General features: G+C 38.3%; 1 protein-coding gene across 2 annotated transcripts; it reads right to left on the bottom strand.

Annotated features, from left to right (window-relative positions):
* Positions 1–12,715: 12,715 nt before the first annotated feature.
* ccnj (cyclin J) lies at positions 12,716–17,018 on the bottom strand. Of its 2 annotated transcripts, XM_066679563.1 has the most exons (6): positions 16,834–17,018; positions 16,331–16,421; positions 15,387–15,597; positions 14,965–15,264; positions 14,637–14,796; positions 12,716–14,017 (listed from the first exon to the last, which is right to left on the bottom strand). In XM_066679563.1, exons 2-6 carry the CDS (start codon positions 16,397–16,399, stop codon positions 13,657–13,659), a joined length of 1,101 nt encoding a protein of 366 aa, XP_066535660.1. In that variant the 5' UTR covers positions 16,400–16,421; positions 16,834–17,018; the 3' UTR covers positions 12,716–13,656. The 2 variants fall into 2 exon arrangements, with proteins under 2 accessions (XP_066535660.1, XP_066535661.1); XM_066679564.1 differs by lacking the exon at positions 16,834–17,018 and having other exon boundaries at positions 16,331–16,651.
* Between the last annotated feature and the right edge of the window lie 426 nt (positions 17,019–17,444).

The following is a 17,444-nucleotide window of genomic DNA, read 5'->3' as shown; positions in this document are numbered from 1 at the left end:
AGGGTCACTGTGGGTCCGGAGCCTACCCAGAATCACTGGGCACAAGGTGGGAACGCACCTTGGGGGGTGTTGTGTTGTACTTTGTACCCACTTTCTTGATTTACTTTCATGATTTATTACATACTTAAGAGATATTTTACACTGTTTTGCCTATATGTATTGGGGCATTATATGTACATAGCTGAAACTCTGCACTGCAAATAATTGTAAAGAATCTATAATTACATTCAGAACCACAGTAAATTCAAAATAGTAGCCGCAATAGCAGCAAGAATAATAATGACAGTAATAGTCACTTGCATAAACTGTCATAGTTTTAATTGAATTTAGTGATCTATAATTATGCTTAGAAGTAGAATGGATTTGGAACATAGTTATGTGACTTATTTGTAAAATGTTTGATATCCAGTAATAACCACAAATTTCTAGTATCACAGCCTTTACTTACTCAGTACTTATTTTACCTTACGACTTACTTACTCCGTACTTACCCAGTAATTAAGTTACCAAACTGATGTTACCTAAAGTCTCCTATCTGAAAACAAATTTTGAGCAATAAAAGGTTGCTCTGTGTTCATATATATTACCATGCAAAATGTCAAAAGCTCCCTTCAACTGTCCATGAAGTTTAATGTCACTTTCTGAGTAAAGATTTCCATCCTTAAGGTTTGCTTGAGCCTTGCACCAATATCTCAATATAAAACACATTTCACAACTTTGTACATAATAAACAAAGCTATCTCAGCAGGGCCTAAAAGCTTCAGGGAGAGGATTTTTCAGCACTATACGAACAAAGGTTTAGGAAGATTAGGAAGACAAAGGGAATAGCTGTTCTGATCATGCACTTTTCTCTGCTGGTCAAAGTAAATTCTTATTGGCATCTCTTCACAAATGTGCAGAGACTGATGTGGAATATGTCATATAGGATAAGTTACTTTGACCTTCCAAGTGGATTCCACTGTAATCTCAGTTTAATTTAGCATGGAATAGGGGCTCCACATGGAGGTTGATGGATTCTTAGGAATTCTTGTCAGAGACAGAACAAGTGAATCAAGTAATATACATGATTATCTCAGCTTTTTAATGTTTCTCATGCAGTTTTAAATTTGTTTGATTGTTGACTCAGATTCTTCCATTTCTGACAGTGTGGAGAAGCTCAAAGGCACTGCTAAAGCTAATCTGGAGTATCTTTCTATATTTTATAAATGTCTATATTGGCATCAACAGATATGTACATGGGTGGCACGGTGGAGCAGCAGGTAGTGGCGTGGTCACACAACTCCAGGGGCCTGGAGGTTGTGGGTTCAAGTCCCGCTCCGGGTGACTGTCTGTGAGGAGTTTGGTGTGTTCTCCCTGTGTCCGCGTGGGTTTCCTCCGGGTGCGCCGGTTTCCTCCCACAGTCCAAATTACACTTTGGTAAGTGGACTGGTGACTCAAACGTGTCTATAGGTTTGTGTGTGTGTTGCCCTGTGAAGGACTGGCGCTCCCTCCAGGGTGTCTTACGGCCTTTTACCCAGTGATTCCGGGTAGGTTCCGGACCCACCCCGACACTAAACTGGATAATTACAAGTTACAGTTTTACAGATAATGAATGAATGAAAAAGATATGTACATATATAATATTGGATATCGACATTGGCCTTGAATTCCCATATCGGTGCACCCCTAGTGCATGCCTAGTTAAGTTAAAAGTAACTTCAAAAAAAATTGACCATGTTCAGGGTGGCCCCCTCCAGGGTGTGTTCCTGCCTTGCTCAGTGATCCTGGGTTGGCTCTGGACCCACCACGACCCTGAAAATGATTAAGTGGTTTCCTAAATTAAATGAGTCAATAAACAAAATGAATGCAGAGATGGAAAACAGCCTGCTTATGAATATTATGGCTATAATAATATATAATATTATAAGTTGTCTGCTGTAACAATTGATTTATTTATGGTTTAGGTCTTAATGCTGGAATGGAAATGAAACACATATATATTAAGGTGAAAGTAAAGACTGATAATATAAGGCTTAAATGTGGGTGCATTTACATCTGGTTGCAGTCTGTTCACTGTTGATGACTGATGTGTGACTTCATCGTCAGACGTTTTCTTTGTTAGTCATCTTTGTTAAAGCTGAAACACAGCCACATGTATTATGTTGCTGCTTGTTTCAGGGATTTTTGCCATCAGCTTTGTCTTCAGTGAGTGAAATCAATGTTCAGTGAGCTTCAGGCTGAGTGACTGAATCAGCCAATCAAGAAAATTCCAGTGTATTACTCTTAGAAATGCTGTAGCTTTTTAAAATGTCTTTGTCCATAGTTGAGGGAAAATAAAAAAGAAAAGAAAAACATGTAACAGTTTGGTAAAACGTGGTCTACAATGTATATCAATAAAATGTGTACAACTATCAAATGTGTATTTTATTTGCATGCTGATTACATAAAGATGTTTTCATACATGAACTCTAGAGAATCTCCAGAGTATCAGGGCCTGAGATGTCCTGGAGTGGTCCTTTTATGCATGTAGCATACAGTATAAGATGTCTGAGAGGCATTCTCGCAGTGGCAAATGCTCTCAGGCAGCTCTCCCAAATAGACATAAACACCAATGCCTTTTGAAGTCTGACTACTAAAATCATATATATACTAGCTTTAAAAATTGATAAAATGGCTTATTCTTCAGTAATATGGCTTGGCATGACAGAAGAAGGAATCCTGCTGATGGTATTAGCCAGTGACAAAGACATGAAGATATGAAGAGTCCCAGAACAAGAAACTAGGCACAGAGCAATTTTTAAGTGTTATAACTTTCTGTTTTATTGTGTTTGTTTGGTGATAGTACATCTGGCTGGCTGAAGGATCAATATGTCAGTTGTTAACATTCAGCTCTACATTTATACAGAATCATAAGCACTGAAAATATTAAATAATAATTATTTTGTAAATACCTCTGGTACTCAATGAATATACAGTTGTTTCATGACTGTAAACGTGCTTTAGCAAAGTAGTCCAGCTGCAATTCAACACCCTAACACTTTTAATTTTTTAAAAATGTATAATTATTGTTATTATTTAATGTATTTGCATCTGCTGTAGAAAATTTAATAGCCATTCAAATTACAGTGTAACAGCCATGGAACCTCACACAAAAGGTGCACCAATCATTTAAAGGAGCAATCTGTAGCAATAATTTCACAGTCCACCCTGTGGCAAGATCTACAAACAGTGTTTTTAAGCCATGAATTGACCGAGTGAACAAAGTTAATGTTATATTTTACTGGACCCAAAAAGCCCCTTTGCCCTTCTAAAAATTTCCATGACCAAAGACGGAGTAAAATGAGATGAAATATTGGCCCTGTGTTTAAAACGTGGAGGCAGTTTACAAGCAGCAACACTACAGAAAAGACCCAGACCTGGCTAATTTTCTCCTGAACAGCAAATTATTTATTTAAAAATATAAGTACAGACGCCTATGAATAGATTAAAAGGAGTAAACTCCATAGGCTGTGTGTTTTATATAAAGAAAGCAACGTTTGAAAGGTGTTAGGACTGTGTTTTTTGTGTTTTATTCGAAAAAGGTGAATAACAACATATTGAAAGGTATAAATACCATTGTTTGTTTGTTTTAAAGAAATTGAGGCAATTTTGTGTTTCTTCAGTGTGTGTGTGTTTTAAACAAATTAAGGAGCAAGAATTGTGTTTGAGAATCCTCGCATATTCACATATTTAATGTGGAATTGAGAAATCAAGCTTGTTAGTACACAGCAAATATAGTTATAAGCGTTTCAAGATGTTTTACTGACATGACGTACACTTGATTGTGTGTTTTAAATGGGATAAAATTGGAAAAAAATAGTGTTTCAAAACTAGGGTGACCAGATCACCCTATTGGTCTTGGGGGCGGGGGGGGGTCTTGGGGGGGGGGGGTGATGAGCTCTCGCACCTCGCTGTATGCTTAGCTGAACCTATGTGTGCTTTTAGGTCCTTTACACCTTTATTTGCTACACAAAACATTTGAATTTCTTTTTTAATTCATCCGAGAACTTACATTTACGTTTCGGCATAGCTGCTCGAGATAAGGGTGGGTACCTGAGATTTGCCTGACGTAAACAAGGACTACTGACGTGCAGACTGACCAATTAAATGTTTACAGAGAAAGTTATCGACCAATAACGGTAGCTCTACAGTCAGACCGTCCAATCAGAAGATTTTAGGCTACTTCACCACGCCCCCTTCTCACTCAAGCGAACCAAACGGAGAAGGGGAGGGCGGGACTAGTTTGTGAACGAAACGCTTCTCGAAATGCAGCTTTTAATGCAGGTAAATGGTAGCCGCATGCCTTTTTTGCGGAGATAATTGTTTTAGTGAAATGATGAACACTTTTCTGTGTAAATATGTTTGTTTGGTTATGGCACATTCTTCTTAGATATTACGGCCCAAGTTCTTTAACTCATCTCTTGCTTTTTCGTTCAGTTTTCATCAAAATGGCAACCTGGTCGAGCTTCACTTCTAGGGATGATAGGGAGGAGGCAGACAGCTCCCTCCATTGTTTTGAAACTATGTTATAGTTCCAATTTTAAACGCTTGGTGTCGATAATACAGAGTGCTCCTTTAATTATATGGCCCATTCTAATTTCAATTTCTCTACAATGTCTTATTTCACAAATATTATATATATATATATATATATATATATATATATTTTTTTTTTTCAGTACCGCAACCCTGAAATGTATTTAGCAGCAAAGAAGAAGAAGATGATGATGATTTTTTTGTTGTGTGCCAGCAGCATTATCCATATTGCAAGTATATATTGCATTTTAAATGGTTAGGTTAATAATCAGTTGCTTATATATAATGGAACTAAATAAAATAAATGGAATACGAGCAAAACAAAGTTTAGTACAGGTGGAGAAGAAGTACTGAAATCCATTAATTCATTCATTACTTCATTTTCTGAAACCACTTCAGTGTCAGAATGAGTCTGGAACCTATCTGTAATCACAGGGTGCAAGGCAGGAATACACCCTTGAAGGTTTGCCAGTCCATCTCAGGCCACCACACACATTCACTCAATCACTCACACCTATGGACACTATGGCCAATACACCTACCAATGTGTGTCTTAGGACTGTGGAAGGAAACTAGAGCAGCTGGAGTAACACAACTCCAGACCCTAGGATCTGTGTCACAACAAGCACTATCTAAATAATATAACAATATAATATCAATAAAATAATATTCACTCATTCATTGTCTGTAAGCGCTTATCCAATTCAGGGTCATGGTGGGTCTGGAGCCTACCTGGAATCACTGGGCGCAAGGCGCGAACACGCCCTGAAGGGGGCTCCAGTCCTTCACCAGGCAACACACACTCACACCTGGGGACACTTTTGAGTCGCCAATCCACCTACCAATGTGTGGTTTTGGAGCGTGGGAGAAAAACCAGTGCACCCGGAGGAAACCCACGCAGACACAGGGGGAACACACCAAACTCCTCACGGACCGTCACCTAGAGCTTGAACCCACAACGCCAGAACCCTGGAGCTCTGAGACAGCGACACTACCTGCTGCGCCACCCATAAAATAATATAATATGGATTAATGTGAATAATAAATATTTGTGAGGTGTTTTAAAATCTTGATCATTTAATTTTTTTCTCAGATGTGTGTCTGAGATGTGTAACCTGTTATGCATCTCAGATGTGTGAGTGTGTTAGCAGCAAATAGTGTTTGCACTATGCAAACACAGGAACATAGAATCTGCTACCGTGTCCATATACAGGTCAGAGTTCAATATGTAGCAGAACTGGTGGTTAAGGCTCACTACACAAGTATTTTAAACTTCTGTATATCTATATCTGTATGACTAATACCAAAATCATTCCAATACTGAAATATTGTAGATAAACAGGAAAATACTCAAGGCAAATTTTTTTTTATCTAGTAAATATTGAACTGAAAATTGAAAATTAGGCTATAAAATTACATCAAGATTAAGTTAACATTTAGTTCTAACTATGCAATTGATTGGACATTACAAACAAAAAACAAAATTATAATCTCTGATCTGTCTAAGTAAAGATCTAACAAAAAAAAATAGTTCCAGTCTCTTTGTTTCTATGTGCATAATCAGTAAACAAGCACCTCTTAATTCTTGATGTCCATAAACTGAGCCCACATTTCTGTACTTGATTAGATATCCCTCCATACAGACTCAGTCCAGCGTTGTCATGACAACATTGCTTATCCCCTTCTCTTCAGCTTCTCAACAAAATCTGCTGGCAAGTTTGGATGGTTGTTAATGTGTTCTGTACTCCCTCAGCCAAGCACCAGCATGGGCCTGAGAGATTGTAAATTATGGAGGATAAGGGCTCTATATGGGGTTGAGCCCAATAACCCAGTCATTACCAATCGCAGTCAGATGCTAGAGGTGAGTGAAGCCACTGAAAAACACAGCAATAGACTGCTTTTCTTCATCTGACTTACTGTTTTTCGAGCTTATATATATATACAGGGTGGACCATTTATATGGATACACCTAAATAAAATGGGAATGGTTGGTAATATTAACTTCCTGTTTGTGGCACATTAGTATATGGGAGGGGGGACCCTTTTCAAGATGGGTGCTGACCATGGCGGCCATTTTGAAATTGGCCATTTTGGATCCAAATTTTGTTTTTTCAATAGGAAGAGAGTCATGTGTCACATCAAACCTCTTGGGAATTTCACAAGAAAACCAATGTAGTGCTTGGTTTTAACGTAGCTTTATTCTTTCATGAGTTATTTACAAGTTTCTGACCGCTTATAAAATGTGTTCAAAGTGCTGCCCATTGTGTTGGATTGTAAATACAACCCTCTTCTCGCTTTCTGCACACACTGATAGCAACACCACAGGAGAAATGCTAGCACAGGCTTCCTAAAAAAATAAATATTCCACATCATTATCTCATTTCACTTACGTTTTTCCTCGTAGAAATATTCTGATATAGTGTAAAATAAAATAAAGTCTAGAAGAGTAGGTGTTAAGCAGCAGAGGGATAAATCAATTCATTGAGAAAGAAATGCTGCATAAAATGGTGTTTTTACTCATATAGTGTATATTCATTTATACACTCATTTTCTGTAACTGCATCACTCACACTCTCCCCCCTGTGGACAATTTCTCACAGCCAATTTAGCAAATATTTTTGGACTGTGTGAGCACACCAGAGTTCCCAGAGAAAACCTACACAGAGAACACACCACACTTCTAACAGACAGTGACTAATACTTTAGTGATTAAAGTAAGATTTTAGTATTATATGTTATATTATAGTCTGGAATTTTCTTAATTTAAAAATATTAATTTGTTCAATATTGGCCACAAAATAAAGCTTTTTAAATAATTATTATTGGCAGAGAAAATCAATTTTGGTAAATGCCTTTTTTGGACAGCAAAGTGATGCTGAAGATAATCTCGCTGCCATACAACTCCAGTTTCTGGGACTTGGATTCTGTCCTTGCATCAGTCTGTGAGGACATTGGTATGTTCTCCCGGTGTTTGCATAGGTTTCTTACAGGTGTTCAATTCCTTCAAACAATAAAAAAAAAAAAAAAATGTTGGTAGGTGGATTGGCTGTGTGACATTGTTAGCAGATGTGTGTGTGTGTGTGATGTACTTGTGTACTGTCCATGTTGTATTTTGGCATCATGCCAATTAATTCCAGCATGTGTATGTGGGTGGGGGGGTGTCTCTGATCCCACTGCGACTCTCATCAGGAGAAAGTGGTTAGAGAAGACGAATTCATCCATTTTTTCTTTAATAGAGTATATAAATGTGTTCCAAGTTTGCTGTTGTTGTTGCAGAAAGATACATACATCCCAAATGGTAATTGTAAATATGTAGGGAAAATTGTGCCGAAAACTGACTGTAATGAGATTTTATTTTTCAAAACCATGGACAGATTCTATAGGATTATTCTTTTCACAAATGCTCATATGGTGTAAAAAGACAGCTGTGCTCAACTGACATAAGGTAAAATCTGACAATATGGAGAAAGATGCTTGTGAAATGTGGCAGTGTTTTACTGTATCCAGTTTAAAGTACTTATGCTCAAATTGATAATTGGTGTCAGTTTTTGAGAGGGATGCAAATGAGAGAACTCTCTATGGTGCGTCTGGCAACAAAAACACTCAGAAGACACTTGTAAGCACACACACACACACACACACACACACACACACACACACATACACAAATAACACTCAGTGACTCTCATCCTCCTCTCTTGGTCTCTCATACACTCCTACTCACACACACTTGGCTGCTGGGGAAAGATCATGTCAAATAAAATCTCTCTCTGAGCAATTATAGCCATAAGCAGAGATGCCAAAGTGCTAAAGTGCAAGCCTTGGCTCCAAAGTTGACAAAACACTTAGTTGGAAATAGGGCTGTTCCATATCTTATCGTTCATAATTTCTAAAATGAAAAAAAAAATCAATATCGTGATATTCAGACTTGATGTCATGATGTTGCCCATAATACGGCATATGTTCTTTACATGAGTAATTTAGCCACAGTGAAGTACGGTGGAAAGTGGCTCTGAGGTGGAGGAATTTGCTCCAAAATAGTGGAGTGGCTTGTGGAGGTGGTTTGGTTATAAAATATCAGATATACAATAAACCATGGTATTATGTTAAAAAAGAAAGAAGCCTTTAATATTATTAATATTTACTTACTGTGAGGAGTTTGGTGTGTTCTCCCCGTGTCGGCGTGGGTTTCCTCCGGGTGCTCCGGTTTCCTCCCACGGTCCAAAAACACACGTTGGTAGGTGGATTGGTGACTCAAAAGTGTCCGTAGGTGTGAGTGAATGTGTGTGTGTCTGTGTTGCCCTGTGAAGGACTGGCGCCCCCTCCAGGGTGTATTCCTGCCTTGCGCCCAATGATTCCAGGTAGGTTCTGGACCCACCGCGACCCTGAACTGGATAAGCGGTTATAGATAATGAATGAATAAATGAATTGATTTTGTTGTGGGTGCAAGCATCATGTCATAGAACAATCTTAGATCTTACATAGTTAATATGTATGAGTAGCTTGTGATCAAGGAAAATGTCCAAATGAATAAAGATGAGTGTAAAAAAGTCCAGATGAAACATTAATAGGATGATTAATAAAAAATATGCTGAAATTAGGCTGCTCTAGCAACCCTTTCTTAAATATATCAATTCATTCGTTATTTCATTCATCATCAGTAACCATTTCATCCTGATCAGTGTCACAATAGGGAAGAGAATCTACCTGAAATCAATGGGTTCAAGGCAGGAGCATCCCAGGAAAAGACACCAGAACTTGTCTTAACGTCTTAATGCCACACAGCCAGTCCATCTACCCATGTGTGTTTTTGGTGGGATAAAACCCACACAGGCACAAGAAGAACACACCATCTCCTCACAGACAGTGAACCAAATGCAAGTACTAAACCCAGGACACTGAGATTCCGGAGGTGTGTAGCAGGAACCACTCATATACAAATAAAATTTGGATTTGTACTTTCTTGAGTGTTAAAATGGACAAAGCTGATAAAAAAGCTGATAAAATGGACAAAAGTGTAGATACAAGGTAGGTGTTTCTAATCCATGGTGTAAACACAATTGAGTTAAAAAGTGTGTGCATAGTGCAAAAATGTATAATAAGTCCATAGCCCTAGGCAATTATTTGTCATCGTACCACGTAGGTAATACAATGTTTAGAACATGAAGATCCACATCATCAAGGTTCCCAAGACAGATTTTGCTCTTATTGTCCTTACTGAGTCAATGATATCCTCTCTCAATGGCCTTCCTGTCCACACTGGTCAGATGCCAGGAAGGAACATTCTATTTCCCACAGATTTAACATCACCACTAAGCATCCTGGTCAGGATTTTGTTTTGTTCCGCATCAGGGGAAAAAGTTGGCTTCTACAGGAAACTGTTCTAGGGCCTTACTGTTTTCTCAGATCTAATTCATGTTGCTAACTACACTCTAAAATTTTAAGAATGTGACGGATTTAAAGACATGTTCTATCTATCTATCTATCGTTACACTTATATAGCGCCTTTCTAGATACCCAAGGACGCTTTACAATTCACACTGCTCAGTACGCTCAGAACACTCAATCCACACATTGGCGAGAAGCGGCAGCCAAACACGCACAGCGTACTCTCGACCAGGAACGACCGTCCACCTGGAGGACTGCATCGGGCACTAGGGTTTCACCCAGGATAGAGTGCCAATCCATATCTGGGCACACTCACATTCACACTCATTCACTCACACAGCAGGACAGTTATTAGACAGAAGCCAATTCACCTACCCTCCATGTTTTTGAACTGTGGGAGGAAACCGGAGACCCCGGATGTTCACAATTGTAATCAAAAAACATTTTTTTTTTACAGACAAGTTCAACTTCAGCCATGTACAAACGGTAATTTTTCTCATATCGTTCCACATTAAAAGAAGCGGACCTTAGAGTTGTGGTTCCCAATCATAGACGTTCCCTCTAACTGTAGCTGCATTACTAAACTCAATTGTGGAAACATATTAGAAAGAACTTATTTCGTTGACGTTTCTTCTAAAAAATAAAAGATATTAACAGGGAGTGTGTTCCATTTTTGCTGCAATTGCAACTTCTAAATATTAATCTAAGCATTAGACATTATAATATACTGATGGATGATTGCATCACAGTTCTTCAGCTTCACAGCCCAGTGCTAGCTTGCTCTATGGCCTTCTAGCGTATGCTAAACATTGGATGTTGTGACCTTGTTTATAGCTGCTCCCAAGTTTTTATTCACTGTTTGAATTATCACAGAAACTAATTTGTAACTCAAAATGTTGTTTTTTTAGAGTTTTGGGTCTGTGTTTACTTTCATGCAGTTAGCGGTCTCCCCAGTTTGAAGGCAATGCCACATTAAGCAGAAAATACAGCAAATATAAGTCAGTCACCCACCTATGGAGTTTTCTCTAGTTCAAATGCCTCCAGATACCGTTTCTAGTTGTTCAGTGAGCATCGGAGTGAGATACCTTCTTTTTTTCCCCCACTTAGAGTGAGTGATGTGTACAAATACCCAAAGACTTTCCAACATGCAAACTGACCAGAACTAGCAAACGAAGAGGAAATGTTTTCAGAACTTGATTAAAATTTTTTTTTTGATTAGAATCTTGAACATTGTCTTTAAACCATCTATAAAAGTGAACACACACACACACACACTCACTAGTGATTAGGGGCAGTGAACACACACACAGTTGAAAATTAGGTTCCTCACTCAAGGATAGTTCAGCCATCTATTCGAAGGAGGTGGTTCCCCTGCTTCAGGCATGCTTTCAGTCCCGAGTCTTCTTTTTTTTACCTCTTGGCCATGGCTGCTCCATGATTAAATGTGCATATTTATCTGGATAAGGATGTTTGTCATATGCCATAATAGTAAATACAATGGGATTACTGGTTATATGATTACTGTTTATTCATATTTAGGGAACACAGAGTAAATGAAGGACACTCTGTGAGACTCTGAATGCTAACCTATGCCTACCCAGAACCATTGGGCGCAGGGCTTGATAGTGAGCTGCTGAACAGGATCAGATGTGCTGAGGGCAGCTCTACAACACTGGAGCTGAAACCCAATGCACTACACTCTACACTTTTGTATATTATTTCCTCAGGGACATTTTTCTTTGACTTACATAAATGCTAGCAGCTTCATTTGGAACAAAAAAGGTAATATTAGAATGACTTGCATCTGCCAGCATCCTTAATAAGAAAGTCAGTGTTGTGCATATACATCGTCATATTGTGACCTCATCTATCCAATATGAAGCTTAATTTATAGTGTAGGGTGATTTAAAGGGGATTATTGCTAAAATGTGAAAGTCAGTGGCTGTAATTATGCAATTCAATTTCAGCCAAAATGTACTGTATATGTGAACAGTGATTTGAACATAAACATTAGGATTTGGAAAATGTATTAAAGCACAAACATAAAAACGTAATTATGTATGTTTATGCACAGTTTGTTGCATTTAGTTCCTTTCGTCACATCTCACAAATGTGAATTTCACCTCAATTTTGTACTTCATTCTTTCAGAAAAAGTTTGTACCGTACAGTTTGAATTACAGTTTGACTCGTGATGGTTATTAATGCTATCCATGTTGATCAGACACCAGAGGATGCTCCTGAGCAGGTTAAATGATAGAGACTTTGTGCAAAACTGTGATTTGTTTTTGCAATTTTTTGTTTTAGGTTGCTTGGTTTTAAGGGAAATAATGCATTTGCCTGAATAAAAATGATTAATCGATTACAAATGACGATTTTATGATGTCACAATGGTGCTACCGAGAGTGTCTCAGCCTCACAGCTCCTGAGATTCATCATCACATCACGTCACACATTTAGGAGCACTCTCTGGTGCATGAGAAACACAGGAGAAATCGCAATTCTTTTCACTACTCTCTGACAGGTAAAGAATTAATTTTTTGTGATGTGTCCGTAATCACTAGCTTGACATCATTTTCACATGTGAGTTATTATAAATTAATGCATCACAAAGATAGAGGATAATGTTTAAATCTGCCTCTACTTGCATATTCATAAAAAGACATTTACAATGTAGACATTTTACATAATGTTCATGGTATATTTTATCACTGATTCTGGCAGTAGTGCAACTGTATTGATAAAATGTTGCCAAGTTTACAATGTCTGAAAGATCGGTGAAACACACATTTGCACTTCTCAAGAAAGAACTGAATGCATTAAACTCCAAAATTAGTTACTTAAATAAAAAAATGAATGACATAACTCAGTTTTAATATTTGCACTTCAATAATAATGAGTGTTACCTGTTTTGACTTACATCAGAATATTTACATGTTTCCAGGACATTTCTTGCAATCATCTAATTATCCATGTGTTATCCATGATTGGAAACCTAGTCTACATTTCTAGATTTTCCAGAATGTGGGAGATTACTTTTTTCTACTTTTACAAGTGGTCCTCAACCTAGCAGTATTTGAAAATATAATTCATTCATTTATTATCTGTAACCGCTTATCCAATTCAGGGTCGCGGTGGGTCCACAGCCTACCTGGAATCATTGGGCGCAAGGCGGGAATTCACCCTGGAGGGGGCTGAAAATATAATGTTTATTATTATTATTTTGGCTTCAGAAGTAGGAACTGCTTAATAAATTGGACAGAAAAGGGTGGGGGGGGCAACTCATGTTGCATTTTATTTAAAAATATTCTGTACCAAAAGTGTATGCGCAAATTCACAGGCTAATTGTATTCATTCAGCACTTTGGAGGTAACTTGGTTGAAATTAACACGGTTGAGGGCTTCCTGATAATAATCATAGCCTCAAATTCTTTTAGAGCTGCTTCTCTCTGTCACACATTTTCACTGGCAAGCACACACAAAAATAACACTGCTCTCAACAAAAGTAGAAAGAAATCAAAAGGAAGGAATCAGTGGATGAATTAGGAAAGACATTATTGCACAACTCTTTAAACATCATTTCAGTCTTTACAGTTTTTAAACTCTCGTTTTTACCTCAGTCATTTTTTTTCTAACAGTTTTTCAAAGTGTGCTGTGTATTCTTAACCATGCACATTTCCCTTTGTAGTGTAACTCACTTGCATCCTCCTGTCTTTATCACCTGTCAAAGCATGGTGCTGTGCAGGGATAAACTGAGGTCACCTGGTAGGGCCTGCTTGGCAGGTTTATCTTAGTGTCCAGTGGTACAGAAATGTTCTGTGGCTGGGATTTTCCACGAGAAGAGCTGCTGGAAGCCTGTAGTGAGGCAGTCTGGGTCAGAAAGCCTCTTGGGCCATGAGCTGAGACCATTAAAGGTTGGTGGGACTGCTGGGTGTATTGTAAGCCAGGTCTGTGGATGTATTGGGTTATAGTGACATTCTGGCCTTGTGCTGAGTATACAGACTGTCCTGGCTGCACACCGGGCTGCTGCACCTGGCACTTCTGCTTGTTTGCTTCTTTTACATCACTGTCATGGGCACTGTAAGTGTAAAATAAGGGTTTATAGTCAGCATGCAAAAACACCACCTCAAGATACATATTACCTCAGTCCAAAACAAAAATAAACCCAAATGCCACCCCAGATTTCTCCAAAATTGCAATTCTGCAGGAGAAGCAAAAACATTATTTACCTTTAAATGTAAGTTAATAAGGTCCAAGTCTTTTTTTAACCATTTCTATTAGTCCATTATTTATAAAACTGCAAAACAATATAAATAGGACTAATGCAATTAAAAATGGAAATATGGGGTCTTTTTTATGAAGAACAGGCTAAAAACTGCATATGTTTTACCTGTACCATAAAAAAAGTTGTATACTTTGTTACACTGTCTGTATTTCTACAGTTATACAACTTGCTTGGTGCTCAGAGCTCCTAAATACAGTGCTGGTGATCACATACTCTGCACATTGTGTTTTCTCTACCCTAGGCTCCTGTCCCAACCCACAAGGAGCTTGTTAACAGGTTAATGAGCTGAATCAGATGTACAAGATGAAAAAGCTTTGGTTCTAAAAACTGTGATTGAGAACACCTGATCTTCGCAACAGCATGCTGTTTGCATTGAAACAGCATTGAAAATGTACACTGGGTGCTCACTCACATTAGGAGTCTTTCCACACAGGGTAGCAGCTGCTCCCATGTGTAGGCAGTGAGACGCTGTAGACGAGACGGCCAGGTCGGGGACAAACGAAGAACGATCCGAGACGAGGCCACACAGGCAGCTGCTACCAGTGAGGGGGTGAACCTCAGGAATGCATGGTCTATCAAAATAATAAAAATAAATACATTATTTTAAATAAATAAACTGGCTCTAGGTTTATGTTCCTGTCCAACACATTCAGTGACACTTAAAATTGACCCTATATTTCTGAATTATGATTTTTACATTATTTAAAAAATACATAAATAAGTAAATAAATAAAAATCACCTTGTAAAGAGACCTCCAAAAAATAGTCTGCATATTTAGTCATGTACAGCATGGTCTTCTCCATGCACACCATTGGCCAGTCATCATGTAAGTCTGTTTCACTGACAGCAATTGACAGGTAGTATTCAATAAAGTGGGCAGCAGTGGGTAGATAGAGGTTCCAATGAATGGTCTCCAGCAGCAGCAGCTCCATGTGCAATAATCCTTGTTTGGTCAGCACCAGGTTCATGGAGCTCATACAACCAAGGCTGTTAAGTGTTTCCAGCTTAGGCACTCTGTCCTCTCGCTCTTCAAATTTACCTGGAGTTTAAAGTAAAGAAAATAAATCTTATAAAAGCAGCTTATTTGCACATCAAATTTATAGATATATACACAAGAATGTTACATTCAAGGCAGAAATCATGACTGGCATAACAACTTACTGGCCAAAAGCAGACAGGAAAGGGCCACCAAGTGCAGCTGCTGCAAAGAAACATCATAGCGATCCATAAAAAGGTCCAGGAGGTAAACAGCCAGGTGCCTGGCAGCTGGACACAGCCGGAAGCGGTTGCTGACTATGGCTATGAGGTCTGCAAAATAGCGCCTCAGGTTGAGCTGTGGGGACTGACCTTTGTAGACAGGTAACCTCAGCTCCTTTAAAGGAAAGAAGAAGGGTCATAGACATTGCCACTGTTCAGCATGATTTCTGCATTCTGAAAATAGGTTCTGTCTAAGGCAGGCTTAGCTGCTGTTCCCACTATAAGACTTTTAGAGTACTGCTGGGCATGCATGACAGAAAGTGATCTTATAACATGTAAGAATGCATGAAAAGTGATTGTAAAGTATGCATGTGTGCAGAAATGAAGTGTAATTATATAACTTGTATTTATACATGGAACAATCTTTTAGCATGCATGTGTGAAATGCAAGCAAATATGATCATAGAGCATAATGCATGCATTAAGTGTGATCATACAATATCTGTGCATGCATGGAACATGAACATTTAGTATACATGCATAATTAATTAATTTTCTCTAACTGCTTCACAGTGATCAGGCTCACAGTGTGCCCTGTGCCCATCCAAAATCAAATGTAATCAGATAGAATGCATGCATGCTTAAATATAATTATACAACATGCATGTATATACTAGACATGATCATGTGTGAAATGTGAAGACAAAGTATGCATAAAAACTATAAGTGTGATCATACAGCATGCACACATATGCAGTGTGATCACTGATGCCTAGCAGGTATGGGATGTAATCATAAAGCATGCATGTAGTGTAAATATTTAGTATACATAAAATGTGAGTAAATTACACATCACAACAACTGGAATACTTAAATAATCCCAAACTGACCTGAATGAATATACAAACCTTATAACGCAGAGCATGGTATATATCTCCAGCAAGCTGTCCTTTCCACCATTGGCCCTCCAGCTCCATTTAATGAAACGTGTTGGGGTGCCTTGAAAAGCAGAGATCTTGGTTAATGATGCAGTCTATACAGGTCAGCTCAGTTCCAAAGAGGAAATTTAGTCCCCATGCAAACTACTACAAACGTGTTAGTGCCAACTGGTTTAATTGCAAGGGTCACTCCCTTTTCGAGCGTATCCTGTGTTTTTCTGAGAGTAAAAGCGCCCTGTGTCATTGTACTGATTATCCCATATTGGCTCAATCTGTGTCCAATGGTAGCCTCAATCAAGAGCTGTTAATTTAGTTTGCATTAACGAGACCTGTCCACATAAATGAGAAGGTTGGCAAACAACTGACACATCATTAAGACTAGGTTGTCAACTTGAAGGGCTGCCCAGAAAAGCAATCACGAAACCACAAACTCTTCAGAGTAAAACGGCTTCAACTTTAATAACGTTACTTACCCCCGAATAATAAACCCCACATACAGACTCTCAGAGCCTCAAACCAATAACTCGTGAACAAAATGACTCTCCACAGTAAAGCTGTGAGATGAAACTAAATAGCACCACAACTGTTTATTGTGTTTGCGGTGAAACATCTGAGAAAAGCACCATTACTGGATAACACAACGCTGGGACTTCAGACTCCTGCAGCCAATCAGATAGCCCCTTACAGCCGGCGAACCTCAGCGACCGTCCTATCCATTGCAAGCTTGCAGTGACGTCACGAATACTTAATTCCCATAATACTACGGTTGAAGATAAAAATGAACGTTTTTAACTTTAAAAAATACAGTGTTTCTGAAATGTAAAATAACTTTGAATTATAGGCCGCTTATAGTTTCACTCTTAGAGGTCTCATCTTGATTTTTTTCTTGAGTTTCTAATGTAATTTATTTAATAAATAAACTAATTTCTATACTAATTTCATATTCTCACAAATATGTTTCCCTATTAACAAATGAATACATCCCAATCTGTGTCTCGCGATCTGAAATTTGTATAAATTTAATTGGTGTAAAATTACTTAATTTGTGATTTGGTTTTCATAGATATATCACAATTTTATGTGA

This window comes from Hoplias malabaricus, chromosome 8 (genome assembly GCF_029633855.1).
Source record: "Hoplias malabaricus isolate fHopMal1 chromosome 8, fHopMal1.hap1, whole genome shotgun sequence".
Classification (NCBI taxonomy): domain Eukaryota; kingdom Metazoa; phylum Chordata; class Actinopteri; order Characiformes; family Erythrinidae; genus Hoplias; species Hoplias malabaricus.
This window is presented reverse-complemented; position numbering and strand designations above follow the sequence as displayed.

Coding starts and splice junctions, on each gene's coding strand:
- ccnj (XM_066679563.1), bottom strand. CDS start 16,399: ATGGAGCTGGAGGGCCAATGGTGGAAAGGACAGCTTGCTGGAGATATA. Junction 15,598..16,330: donor ACCATGCTCTGCGTTATAAG/GTTTGTATATTC, acceptor TTTCCTTTAAAG/GAGCTGAGGTTACCTGTCTA. Junction 14,018..14,636: donor TGTGTGGAAAGACTCCTAAT/GTGAGTGAGCAC, acceptor TTACACTTACAG/TGCCCATGACAGTGATGTAA.